The 15117-nt window shown below is 38.9% G+C and overlaps 1 protein-coding gene across 1 annotated transcript in view; it reads left to right on the top strand.

Annotated features, from left to right (window-relative positions):
- Window positions 1-522: 522 nt before the first annotated feature.
- LOC128639057 (B-cell receptor CD22) overlaps window positions 523-15117 on the top strand; it is a 242091-nt gene continuing 227496 nt past the window's right edge. Inside the window, exons 1-2 of the mRNA XM_053691200.1 lie at window positions 523-679; window positions 3528-3652. Of these exons, the coding sequence (XP_053547175.1) occupies window positions 619-679; window positions 3528-3652 (186 nt within the window). The 5' untranslated portion in view covers window positions 523-618. The remainder of the gene's footprint in view (window positions 680-3527; window positions 3653-15117) is intronic.

The raw sequence follows: 15117 nt of genomic DNA, 5'->3' as shown, positions 1-15117 counted from the left end.
ACATTGGTACCATGAAAACACTTTTTTTTTTTTTTATTTAAACAGTACACCCTACCTGAATAAGTTAATGGCGACTTCTACATTCCTCTACTATGCAGTGCCACTTAATTTCTATTCATACTTATTCCAGTTTTCATATGCATCAGGATATTGGAAGAATATAATAAAAACGACAAATTCATTGTAATAAGCTTTTTAAATGAATTACTACTACTATATAGGTTATGCCAAAGTCGAAGTTCTGCAAAGAGCATTGTATAAGTAATATTTAGTATAGGGCTAAATTTAGTAATACTGTGGGGATTGGGATTTCTGAAATATTCGACCTGTACTGGCTCTGGACGCGGTGCTAAGCGTGCACACGCTGCAGTTTAAAATATTTCAGTCATGAACACTGTAAAAAGTACCTGAGACACCGTTCTCTGCCTAGAAACAGCAAACGTAAAAATCACATAGCTATTTGATTGGATGATAGTTATCAAAATTACACGGCGTCCAGTGCGGGAATAAACTTGTTGACTTGCGGACAGTGCGCTGACGTCAGTGATAGGAGCGTGTAATTGACTGTACCCGGAAGCGATGTAAAACAAACACAAAGACGCAACAAGAAGGAGCAGCATGAAGTGCGTTGGAATCCTGGCCCTTGTGGCTTTGTTTTGCGTAGTATCTGCTCAGTACGGTAAGTGCTGAAAGTAAGCTGTGTTCTGTACAAGGGGCTGGAGTAAGTTTTGTGGCAGGTAAGGGGAGGAGGGGTAAGTTGTGTAATACACAATGACGGAGATAGTGAACTTGTGTGAGTGCACTCGCATGCATGTATCTGGTAGTTGTGTGAATGTCCTTTCGCTCATGTGTATCGTGCAGTTGTGTGAGTGCTCCCTCACCCATATGTATATGGCAAAGTTGTGTGAGTGCTCCCTCATATGTATATGGAAAAGTTGTGTGAGTGCTCCCTCATATGTATATGGTGAAGTTGTGTGAGTGCTCTCTCACCCATATACGTATACTGGCAAAGTTGTGTGAGTGCTCCCTCACCCATATGTGTATAGCGAAGTTGTGTGAGTGCTCTCTCACCCATATGTATATGGAGAAGTTGTGTGAGTGCTCTCTCACCCATATGTATATGGAGAAGTTGTGTGAGTGCTCTCTCACCCATATGTATATGGAGAAGTTGTGTGAGTGCTCTCTCACCCATATTTATATAGCAAAGTCGTGTGAGTGTCCTCTCACCCATATGCATATGGCGAAGCTGTGTGAGTGCCCTCTCACCCATATGCATATGGCGAAGCTGTGTGAGGGCCCTCTCACCCATATGCATATGGCGAAGCTGTGTGAGGGCCCTCTCACCCATATGCATATGGCGAAGCTGTGTGAGTGCCCTCTCACTCATATGCATATGGCGAAGCTGTGTGAGTGCCCTCTCACCCATATGCATATGGCGAAGCTGTGTGAGTGCCCTCTCACCCATATGCATATGGCGAAGCTGTGTGAGTGCCCTCTCACCCATATGCATATGGCGAAGCTGTGTGAGTGCCCTCTCACCCATATGCATATGGCGAAGCTGTGTGAGTGCCCTCTCACCCATATGCATATGGCGAAGCTGTGTGAGGGCCCTCTCACCCATATTTATATAGCAAAGTCGTGTGAGGGCCCTCTCACCCATATTTATATAGCAAAGTCGTGTGAGTGCCCTCTCACCCATATTTATATAGCAAAGTCGTGTGAGTGCCCTCTCACCCATATGCATATGGCGAAGCTGTGTGAGGGCCCTCTCACCCATATGCATATGGCAAAGCTGTGTGAGTGCCCTCTCCCACATATGCATATGGCGAAGCTGTGTGAGTGCCCTCTCACCCATATGCATATGGCGAAGCTGTGTGAGTGCCCTCTCACCCATATGCATATGGCGAAGCTGTGTGAGTGCCCTCTCACCCATATGCATATGGCGAAGCTGTGTGAGTGCCCTCTCACCCATATGGCGAAGCTGTGTGAGTGCCCTCTCACCCATATGCATATGGCGAAGCTGTGTGAGTGCCCTCTCACCCATATGCATATGGCGAAGCTGTGTGAGGGCCCTCTAGCCCATATGCATATGGCGAAGCTGTGTGAGGGCCCTCTAGCCCATATGCATATGGCGAAGCTGTGTGAGGGCCCTCTCACCCATATGCATATGGCGAAGCTGTGTGAGGGCCCTCTAGCCCATATGCATATGGCGAAGCTGTGTGAGGGCCCTCTCACCCATATGCATATGGCGAAGCTGTGTGAGGGCCCTCTAGCCCATATGTATCCCAGTGTGTTTACCTGCTTACCTTTGTCTGCTCTGATATCCATAATAGGAATGTGATGACTTTGGCTCTTTATCATATGGATTAAAAACAACATAATGTTGATATTTGCCCTTATTTAACCCACTTTGATACTATACACCAGGGGTGGGCAGACTTTTGTAAGGCAAGGGCTACCTCAAATATTATTACAAGTGACGTGGTCACCTAAAAAAAACCCGCCATGATTCACCATCATTGGTCAGCTCATATGTCATTCATTTTGCGATCCATTCACCGCACTTGTAGCAGCCTTCTTGTATCTAGCGAAGATGGTTGTTTAGTAGAAGTTTGGTGCTGAGGATCATGTGAGCTACTTAAACTTGTATGTAAGTTATATATATATGTAAAGCTACATCCCTGAGGCATGATATAAGTCCTGCCTGCTGATAGGCCACATGTTTAGCAGTCTGCATAAGTAAGAGATTTCTTATCCATCTACAATGGCAAAAATCTTTCTCTTACTATGCAGATTTTGGAAATCCAGGTGATCACCTCAAAATTCACTCGCGGTCCACTGGTAGACGGCAATCTACCTCTTGCCCACCCCTGCTATACACTTATCTCTAATTGTAACCTGTCATGTTTTCTAACTATACACAATTGCAATAACTTCCAGCGCACCCAGCAGCAGTGAGACTTAGACACAGAAACACAGCAAGAATGAGTTACCTGTTTATTGGAAATTGCTTCATTTATATAACAAGCCACAATGATATCCAACAGGAAGGAATTGAAGCAGCAATAGACAGGCAGGAAAAGAAATAATAGGTCAGACGCGTTTCCTTATGTTATCAGATAAACATCCTCAGTGACCATGACCATGACTATTTGAGTTTTGTGTGCTGATTTGAATACTTGTGTTTGCATATCTGTGGGCATTTTCTTTGTTTTGTAGCTTTTAGTTTTATATTGTTGTTTCCTTGTTTATTTTGTGTGTCTTTCCTGATATGTATTGCAGTATGAGTGTCTGTGCCAGACAATCCCCCCCTTTTTTTTTCTGTATCTACATAAGTGAAGTCTTATATTCATTGGCTTTGTTTACTTGTAAGTTGTGTAATTCATTGACTTTGTTTACATTGTAGCATTGTATGCAGGGCATTGTTCTGTACTGGGTGCTGTTTACTGTTTAGCTATCTCTTTGCTGCTTCCGTATCTCTCCAGCTGATGCTACAAGGTATGTGAGTAACACTTTAACTCTTTCAGACTTCCCTCAGATACAGATTGCTGGGCCCCTGAGCCCTGTAGATGAAGGAGAAGATGTGACCTTGGAGTGTTTGTCAGACTTTGACAGTGACCTGGAACATTACACCTTCCAAAAGTACAGCAAGGTGAGTGAGAGACTTTCATATGTGCTACATTCCTTTGTGTGATGTGCCAAATGTTTGTTTTGTGAGAATATTTACATATGTTTCTTATAAAATAGAAAAAAGGTGTATTCCTTAATGCCGATTGTCATGGACTATGATAATTTCTATGTTTAATGGGACAGTATACACCCATTTTCATATAACTAAATGTAATAAACACTACTATAAAGAATAATATGCACAGATACTGATATAAATATCCAGAATAAAACCTTTTTAAAAACTTACTTAGAGGCTCCCAATTTAGCACTGTGGATGAAGTTAGGCTGGGACTTACATTGAAAGGGGCTGAGCAAGTAGGAGTCTGTAGACTTGAGTCTACATCTGATACTTTGGGGCTTGGTTATAATAAGTTATACTAATACACATTTTACCTTTGTAATTACCTTGTATCTAAGCATCTGCAAACTACACCCTTATTTAAGTTCTTTTTACAGACTTGCATTTTAACCAATCAGTGCTAACTCCTAGGTAACTTCACATGCATTAGCTCAATGTTATCAGACACACATAAATTAACACCCTCTAGTGGTCAAAATGCATTCAGATTAGAGGCGACCTTCAAGGTTTAAGAAATTTAGCATATGCCTAACTAGGCTAAAGGGACACTGAACCCAATTTTTTTCTTTTGCGATTCAGATAGAGCATGCAATTTTAAGCAACTTTCTAATTCACTCCTATTATCATTTTTCCTTCGTTCTCTTGCTATCTTTATTTGAAAAAGAAGGCATCTAAGCCTTTTTTTTTGGGTTCAGAACTCTGGATAGCACTTTTTTATTGGTGGATGAATTTATCCACCAATCAGCAAGGACAACCCAGGTTGTTCACCAAAAATGGGCTGGCATCTAAACTTAGATTCTTGCATTTCAAATAAAGATACCAAGAGAATGAAGAAAATTTGATAATAGGAGTAAATTAGAAAGTTGCTTAAAATGTCATGCTCTATCTGAATCACAAAAGAAAAACATTGGGTTCAGTGTCCCTTTAAGCTTTCATCTAAGAATACTAAGAGAACAAAGCAAAATTGGTGATAAAAGTAAATTGGAAAGTTGTTTAAAATGACTGCTCTATCTGAGCCATGAAAGTTTATTGTGGACTTGACTGTCCCTTTTAAAGAGTCAGTGTACTGTAAATGTGTTATGTTTTTGGTGACTTATACCAGCAGCATAAATGCGTTTTTGAAATTGATCCTTTTTAGGTTTGTTTTTGTAATTAATATAACTGATCTTGTTGGATAAAACCACCACCTAAAAGGAAAATCTAAATACTGTACCTAAGTATTGTTATTTTTGTATTGAGAACGTGATATAAGCTTAAAGGGACATACAACCCCAAAAATGTATTTCATGATTCAGATAGAATGTACAATTTTAAACAACTTTCCAATTTACTGCTTATATCTAATTTGCTTTATTCACTTGGTATCCTTTGTTGAAAAGGATACTTGGGTAGGCTCAGGAGCGGTGAGCTGTTGATTGGTAGTTGTACATATATGCCTCTTATAATTGGCTTACCGATGTGTTCAGCTAGCTCTAAGTAGTGCAATGTTGCTCCGTAAATAAAGGATACCAAGAGAATGAAGTAAACTGAAAAGTTGTTTAAAATTGTATGCTCTCATAATTATTAAATCATTTTTTTGGGTTTCATATCCCATATCTCTTTCTGCAGTGTCAGACAATTTATAATGTGCACCTTTTGAGAAAAATGGGTTGTGGTTTCAAATACAAAAATAACCATAAAGGTGCAATTTCCCACACATGTAATACTCTGCAGTTGATATAACAAGTTACTGGAAACAAAGTAAGTGGAAAAACAAAAGGATACAGCAGTGTTCCCTCTTAGGCCAGATTTTGTGAGAATCCCAGCAGTGAAACAGTTAATAAGGTAACCATACCTTGCCGTCTGCATTGTGTAGTTCATTAATTTCACTGTTAGGCTACTCACAAAATCTGTCCTTAGACGGCACAGTGGAGTACAGTGTCACTATAAAGTGACATAATACTCAAAATTTGTATTTGTTTCTATCCAAAAGTTAATGCTTCTTTTAGTCTGTGTCATTTTGCAGTAAGCTGTCTGGACCTTTATTCCAAGAATAAAGAATTCCTCCCACTTTTCTTTCTAAGATAACTATGACAACAATTCTTTTGATGAATGAGAGATGGGGGCTGGTCTGTTAAAGTGACATCTGGAGTTTTACAAATAAAATTAATTATTTGGTGTACACAGATCTATCTCCCCCATAATTTTAATGAATTTTGGTTTAACCATGAAAATAGCTTTGCCAATGCAGCAACCAGAAATTTATCTCCTACTGATGAGTTCCAAAAAGAACGAAACAGGCTTGTCTAGTGAGTGATTTCTGGTTTGCTGTAATAATCCTGTTAAAAGGATCGCTGTGTGAAAACAGTATTTTGAAGCAAAAAAACGGAGAATTTGCATATCTTACCCACAATTCTCTTGTGCATTGGTAACATTGTATATTAAGAATTTCTGGGGAAAAGCAAGCGGGGATACTGGCCTAGATATGCTAATTTCCTATGCAAATATTTACATTGATAAAATATACAGTATATATATATATATATATATATATATATATATATATATATATATATATATATATATATATATATATATATATATATATATATATATATACACATATATACACACACACACACACACACACACACACACTCATTCATTCATATATCCTCACATAAATCCCCCTCCAATTTTAAATAGATGTAGGACACATGTATCTGAAGTAGCTTAAAGTCAGTGGTACTTGGTGAGGGAATTAATAGTATGCGTCTAGACAGCCTTCTATGAGGAGAGTCCGTTATTTTTGAGCCCTCATGCTCATTTGTTAGGTATCTTTAAAGGACCAGTAAACACAGCAGATTTGCATAATCAACAAATGCAAGATAACAAGACAATACAATAGCATTTACGTTGAATTTCAAATGAGTAGTAGATTCTTTTCTAATACATTTTAAAGTTATGTATATTTCCACTCCCCCTGTAGCATGTGATAGCAATCAGCCAATCACAAATGCATATACGTATAGTCTGAGTTCTTGCACATGCTCAGTAGGAGCTGATGACTCAAAAAAAGTGTAAATATAAAAGACTGTGCACATTTTTTTTTTAATGGAAGTAAATTGGAAAGTTGTTTAAAATTACATGCTCTATCTGAATCTTGAAAATTTAATAAAAACTGAGTGTCCCTTTAAACTTCAATATTTCTTTTAGTGTATTTGGGGATATGACATTTCATTCTCCCTCTATGACTTGTAGTTGGGATCTAGGATGGCACGCTCACAACTGATGAATATGGACCCATTTATCCATAAAAGTATCATTTTTAGGTATCCTAATTTTATAGGCGACTGGAGATTTTTTGTCAGTAATGACAAAAAGGACACTTCCATGATGGAAGAAATTTCTTCTCCTAAACCTGATCTCTTCCAAAGTTATAAAGATAGACTTTATCATTTATTTCATATTCCTTTTTGGACGTTTTGAGATCATAATAGGTTTTAGTGGCAGTTGCAGCTTTCTCTAAGTTCCTTTGAGCGAATGCAAAGGCATATTGCAGGTGCTTCCTTAGCTTCTCCACATATTGATGCTTATTGGCAGCATTTATCATGATGTACGGTACAGTAGATGCTGAGGTAGAACCATTCTTCTACCAGTCATCAATTCAAAAGGTGACATATTGGTAGCACTACTTGGAGTTGCTCTTAATGCCATTAGGATTAGAGGTAATTTTATATCCCAGTCTTTACCCGTTTCACTCACAAACCTTTTGAGGATTTTTACAATGAACTGGTTTTAACACTCTACACCACCACTCGAGGCAGCTCTATATTAAATATGGAGCTTTTCTTTTGACCCCTAGTATTTTCCACATCTTGGTCATCACTTCACTAGTAAAGTGGGTTCCACGATCAGATTCGATTTTCTGGGGTAAACCAAATCTGGAAAACACGTGGTTGATGAGCAATGCTGCGCATGTTTCAGCACTATTGTTAGGTACACTGATGCACTCTACTCATTTAGTGAACAGGCATGTCACTGTTAACATGTATTTGTTACCTCTTGATGACCTTGTTACTGGAGCAATAAAATCAATTTGTATATCTGACCATGGCATTATCATCCCCCTTTTCTGCTATGGCGCTCTATGTGTTGGTGCAGTGGGTTGGAATTGTGGATAGATTAAACAACCTTGACAGTAGGTTTGAACATCTTTCAACATGTGTGGCTAAAAGGTGTAATCACGCAATATTTCATACGTTAATTTGGCACCACAATGGCCAGATGTTGGAGCATCATGGGCATGTTGAAGCATGAGACCTCTGAACTTGGTGGGTACTACCCATTGCTGGATGCCAGTTTTGGAGGTTCTAGTTAACATACCACCCTGTAACTTGAATTGTGATCTGGACTTCATTAAGATTCTAAGATCTTCCTTGCCAATACTGTCCTCTTTTGAGATGGGGTTGCTTTCAGGATCTTCTATGTATTTATAAAAGATGCCTACAATGGGGTCTTCTTTTTGACTCGTGATCAGGTCCTCACTAGGAAAATCCTGACTCCATTGTACCCGGTTAGGCTCACTCTGTTGTTTAGCCTGGTTTCTGGTAATGTCTTCTACCTGAATTGCACCCATTAAGTGGTCGATATTAAGGAGTTCTCCAGTTATGGCTCCTTGTTTGGCTAATAAATCCCCAAGATCATTTCCTTCCTTATCAGGACCTAGAATCCTGGAATGACCTTTGGTCTTTTTCCAGTGTATGGTTAACCCATTGGATACCACTAGGTTATCAATCTCGCAGAACAACTTGCCATGTTTGACTGACTGGTTTGTTAGTTTTCTGCATTTCATTTCTTTTCCAAGTTGACAGGTATTCAACAAAACTGTCACACACGTAATTTGAGTCAGTAATGATCACTAATTCATGAATACCATGTTCAATATCTATTTCAATGGTTTTTAGAACAGCAATGAGTTCTGCAACTTGACTGGATCTTGGTCCAATGTTGAAACCTACAGAAATTTTTGGGAGTCCGCTTGGCCAAGTTATACCAATGCCAGCAACTAATCTGCGCTCATTATCAATAGTAGCATGGTAAGAACAACCATCAACATATACCTAAGGTAATGTTTGACAATGGTCCTCATTGTATATCTTATACAGGGAAAGCAATTGTTCCTCCAGCAAATCATCTTCTCATAATTCTTCCCCTTGATCCTTAGCAGTACAGTCGTGGAGCTCAGCAAGCCCCTGTGCGACTGGATTATTTTTATTCTGCTTGTAGCGAATTTCTAAAGGCCAGCCTTGTAAGGAAAGAGTCCAAGCTGTTATGCGGCTGTTAGTCAAGTACCCCTCTCTTATTCTCTCACTTTGCAGATATAGCAAAGGCTGGTGGGCCGTTTCTACTATCATTTTCTCGCCCTGTATAAAGCTACGGAAATTTTGTAGAGCCCATACAGTAGATACAAGGGCTTTTTCGCAATCGCTAAATTTTATTTCTACTGGGGATAGAGTTTTGCTTGCATAAGCATTGACTTTGCTTAAATTATCATGCTTTTGGTATAAAACAGCTCTCATGCTTATATATGTGTACCCTGTTTCTAAGTAGAAAGGTGTACCCCCTTCAGGGTATGCTAAGCAAGGTGCTTGAGTGAGTTTTCTCTTCAGCTCCTTAATGGCTGTCTCTTGAGTCTCACTCCAGTGCCATTTCACATCCTTGTTTAGAAGAAGTAGTAGTGGATTAGCTAATTCTGCATAATTATCAATAAATTTGCGAGAATAATGTCATACCCAGGAATGATCTCAATTCCTTTAAGTTAGGTTCTTAGAATTTATTATAGCTTCCACCATTTTTCTTCTGAGGATTTAACCCTTCAGAAGTAACTTCATGTCCCAAGAAGTTTACACGTGTGCGGCACCATTGAGCTTTTTGTAGGGATAATTTGACACCTGCCCTTTTTAAAGAATGACTTTCTGTTATAATTTTTAAGCTAAACAACTAACATATTAAAGTTAATAAACATTAATTAAAACCTACTGACCTATATTTTCTCCAAAACGAAGTTTCATAATGTTCTAAAAGTTATATCTTTTATTCGCCGATGATGTCACGTTATCCTGCCCACTATTTTCAGCACTGAGTGTTCAAAATACTTAAACCAATAACTTTGTGTTTAAAGCGCCATTTTGAAACCTAGGTATCGTAAATGGATTGGTACAGAGCAAAGGATACCCACGGAGTGGGTTTGGAAAACAATTAAATTTGCAGACAAGATTTCTGATATACAGTAGAGATATGTTAATGAAATGCTATTGATAAAAAGCGTATTTGGGGTAGTTAGTTAGTAACAGGCATAGAAAATATTTACTTACAGTGGCCCTTTAAGTTGGCTGAGGACGTGTTTAAGTTCTGTGATGTGTTTTTCAAAGTCTGTGCTTTTGATTAAAACATCAACATAAGATAATGTCCCCCTTTCCAGTGCATCAGACATAGCCTTATGCATGAATACAGAAAATTCATGTTCAGAATTTATGTATCTAAATGGGAGTCTCTGGAATGCATACTAGACCTTTTGGAATGAGAATGCCAGCTTATACTGGTCCTCTTCATGTAACTTTATGGTCCAATGGCAGTGAATATTTTAGACCCCTGCATCTGCGCTAGGCACTGGTCAATATATGGCACAGGCCAGCCAGACATGTACACTCGTTTGTTTAGCTGTCTTAAATCAGCACACAAACGCCATTGTCCATTGGGCTTGAGAACACCTAGAAAAGGATTGTTATAAGGGGTGTGCACCTGTCTGATAATACCTCTTTCTTCCAAGTTCCTTATGATTTCTGCAAGAGAATCATATGAGGGTAAAGGAAGTCTGTATTGTTTTACAAAGACAGGTGGTGCATTGGGATCTGTTTGGATTCTTGCAATGTGCAAGTCTGTAGTCCCACAGTCATAAGAATCCCTAGCAAAAATATCTTTGAACGCTGGAGTTCTTGTAGCTGTTGGCGTTCATCATCGCTGTAACAGCCATTAGCTAAAGATATTTGCTCTTCGACTATTTGCTGAAATCCTGGAAAGATTTCAGGTTGTCCTATCTCATAGGCTTTTTCCAACCTAGAGGTGAGATCCCCTTGATTATAATTTACATTGCCCCTATGACTCTGGGTATCAGGGTATTCTTGCTGTTTGATCGGCTGATCAAATACTAGAGAGGCTTCTTCAATTTTACAGATGCCTTCCTCTGAGCTGCAGGGATAAATAGACTGAATTGTAAATAGTCCCTCTGGCATAGATGCAAAGGATTGTTCTATTAATTGTTCTTCAGGTAAGTATCCTACAGGTATGAGCCCAATTACATTATTCTGGAATCCAAAAGTGTAATAACTTGATTCCAGCACATATCCTATTGTAGTTCCCTTGGATAAGGTTATATCCTGTGGGATCTGTTATGCACAATAACATGTATTGGAATAGTTCCAATATTTACCATAGGAGTATGGGTCATTATACCCAGATTTTGCATTCTATGGGAGAGGCAAATTAGTGTTTAAGAAGTTTTTAATTTCTGACCTCCTTTTTACCTGTAAGGATAAGAGGAATTTATCAGCCCCAGCAGGAATTACAACATCGTTAGACGCCTGCATATTCACAACATATGGTATTTGCTGGTTCGATTTCAGGGCTGTGTTTTCATCCTGAAATACTTCAGGGGCCCCCTTTAACCTGCTCCAGAGGAAAGAGTTAATCAAATCTATTTGTATGGCATATCTATGTAAGACATTATTGCCAATGTATATTTGATTATGGGGAGTATTTAAAACTAAAAACGTGCTTTGCTGATTTATTACCTTTAAAGATGTATAATAAACATTTAGCTGTGACCTTATAGCTTTCAGACCTGTCATCCAGTCCGTGGACACAGTGGTCTTGGGGAGAAAGATATTTAATCACTTTAGGTTCTGCTATTTGCGCTAATAAGCCTAAGCTTATATAGCTAGCTTCTTGTTTTAAAGGGACAGTCTAGGCCAAAATAAACTTTCATGATTCAGATAGAGCATGTCATTTTAAACAATTTTCCAATTTACTTTTATCACCAATTTTGCTTTGTTCTCTTGGTATTCTTAGTTGAAAGCTAAACCTAGGAGGTTCATATGCTAATTTCTTAGACCTTGAAGCCCACCTCTTTCGGAATGCATTTTAACAGTTTTTCACCACTAGAGGGTGTTAGTTCACGTATTTCATATAGATAACACTGTGCTCGTGCACAAGAAGTTATCTGTGAGTAGGCACTGATTGGCTAGACTGCAAGTCTGTCAAAAGAACTGAAAAAAGGGGCAGTTTGCAGAGGCTTAGATATAAGATAATCACAGAGGTTAAAAGTATATTAATATAACTGCGTTGGTTATGCAAAACTGGGAAATGGGTAATAAAGGGATTATCTATCTTTTAAAACAATAAAAATTCTGGTGTAGACTGTCCCTTTAAGTTCAATTTAGCATATTTGGTTTTACCAAGGTCATGCACTTGCATAGGGATAAATAGATCATGCCTGTAAGGATAAGAGGAATTCTTATGCAAGGTATTGAGTGTGGCCTTTCCCCTTTAGGGATTTTATGACCCCTCTTGTCGAGAGATATGGTTAATACATCGCCGTCTAAGGAAATATTTGCTATCTTTTAAAAGTATTACCATCAGAGCCACTTAAATGAGTCTGATCATCTATTTGTAGGATAGTGATTTCAGGTATAGAGTCATTCCTGAAATGAATCTCCACAGCATCGGGCTTCTCTTCCACCACGTGACAGTTATATCGGGTGCGAGATATATGGGATCGCTCATAATTAATAGGCCTTTTTACTTGTGATCAAATTACATTATTTATGCATTCAATTATGGGGCTTAATCGCTTCAGGAGATCACTACCAATAATTAAACGATCAGTTGGCAGATCCACTATAATGACAGGGTGTCTTATTACCCTGTTCCCCAGTTTAAATTTTAACCATGCAGTACCGTAGACTTTTAGAGAGTCACCCCCCAACACCTATTAGTGAACCATCAAATTCTTTTATTTTAGGTTTGTGGGGTGTTAACTCATTTAGCTGTGTGTAGTACCCGTGGGATAAAATAGTTGCCTGAGATCTAGTATCAATTAATCCCATGATAGGGTTGGAAACTGAATCCTGGAGCTCAGCTAATATATAATATCTCCCTGCAGTTTCTACCATTTCACACATAAAATTGGCATGATTACACATCTGTGGGCTTCGCCATGGGTTACCTGAATCCGCCGTATTACCTGGTGCAGAAGAACTTTCATTCTTACTGGTCCCCTCTATAATAGGGTTGACTGGATTCTTGTGTACTGCATCTGTGGAAATAAGGTTAAGAGAATGCTGCAAAGGAAGAGATTTGTTAGAGCTTCCAGGCTGAGGTTGCTAGTCATCACAGCTAAATCGCCCGTTTCCGGTCTGTAGGGAGAGAATATGATTAGTACCATTATTGACATTTATCATTTCATTTGGTATATCTCTCCCCTCTCTTTCAGGTAATACTGCAGTATTTATGACTGTGCCTGTGACCCACTGCTGGCCACTGTCTGTACCCCTAAAAAAGGATTGTTAGGGTGCTGAGCCGTAAAAGCTTGACTCATATTAGTAAATAGTGTACATAGTTGACTAACTTGCTTACTGAGTTGGCCCACTTGAATGGACAAGCTATCTTTACCCATGGACCGATTTTTTTTTTTTTTTTTTTTTTTTTTTTTTTTTATGTCCCAGGGTATTGATTCCTGTATCCTTGGGATCCCTCAGAATCATAGCTATTGTTCCTATTTTGACGTAGTTGTCTTTGGGGTTCAACTTGTTCAGTGTTAATATTTTGGGGAGCACTATTTACTTGGGGTGTCTGGTTACCCTGAGAGTATTTTCACCACTTTTGGTATTTACTTTTACGGGGATACCGATAACTCTGTGGGTTTTCATCTCTGGGGATAATTATTTACCTGGGTATGCCCCCCATTTTGGGTATAGTCTCTCTGTGCTTCAGCCCGTGTTGGGGGAGGGACAGAGTTAAAACTTTTTGGGGATGGCCTGTTTTCTCGGGCCACCTCAGCATAGGTTTTCTTTTTAGACTCCAAATTGAGGGGGCTTGGTGACACCCTAGTTTCTGCCACAATTTTGGGGTTGGGCTTTGGTTCCCTGTTCACCGGACTGCTGAATATAGTATAACTTTGTACTCTCTTTGATCAGCCAGTCCAATGAGCATTTCTTATCAAAATCTCTAGCTAAATTAAGTTTGATGGGCGTGGACAATGCTTCGAAAAATAAATTCACAAATTCTGAGCATTCAAATATATGGGGTAATCTTCAGCCATACTGTACGCACTTATTAGTGCAGAAAGAAATTCTATAGGGCTTTGATTTGCACTACATTTTAAACCGCATAGAGCTATTTTCGCTGCAGTTTTAGTGCAATATTGCCCGAATTCCTTTCGTCGTTTTGTCTCATTCCAGGAATGAATATTCATATCCTTTTAGTGTAGCAAAGAATTTGTGATATTTACCTTCAAATACCCAGGGCAGAAAGTCCATTTTTGACTGCTCACTTGTGACATTCATTATGGATAAAGCATTTTCATAGGTCACTAAGTGGTCAATTATAGAATTGGTTCCCTTGCTGGAGAACTTAGGTACTGTACTACTTAAAAATCTAATTATTTTAGCAGCGTTCTATACCATATTAGGCGTATCTTGGGCTTTCCTAGGGGCGTTATTTTTGGGGTTGGAGCATTCCCTATCTTCCCTTTTATTATGGGGAGAACCCTTACGCATATTATTATTATTATTATTATTATTATTATTATTATTATTATTATTATTATTATTTGGGTAGCTGACTTCGCACTCTGACTCACTAATAGAGATACCCACTCCCTCCTCAGCTGAGTTATAGCAGTTCCCTGAATTCATAACATAAGGTAACTGTCTATTTGGGAAGTTTATTTCTGACCCAATAGGGTTCCTTTGTTTAAATTCTTCCCTACATGTCTGCAGTTCATTCCTGATGTATTCCTTAAAGAGACAGTCTACCATAGAATTGTTATTGTTTTAAAAGATAGATAATCCCTTTATTACCCATTCCCCAGTTTTGCATAACCAACACAGTTATATTAACCCCTTAACGACCAAGGACGTACGCCATATGTCCTCAAAAAAATACACTTAACGCCTGAGGACGTATGGCGTACGTCCTCGGTCTGGAAAGCAGCTGGAAGCGATTCTGCTCGCTTCCAGCTGCTTTCCGGTTATTGCAGTGATGCCTTGACATCGAGACATCCTGCAATAACCCCCCTTGGCCATCCAATGCAGAGAGAGCAACTC

The sequence above is a fragment of the Bombina bombina genome, chromosome 8, assembly GCF_027579735.1.
Source record: "Bombina bombina isolate aBomBom1 chromosome 8, aBomBom1.pri, whole genome shotgun sequence".
NCBI classification, from domain to species: domain Eukaryota; kingdom Metazoa; phylum Chordata; class Amphibia; order Anura; family Bombinatoridae; genus Bombina; species Bombina bombina.
This window is presented reverse-complemented; position numbering and strand designations above follow the sequence as displayed.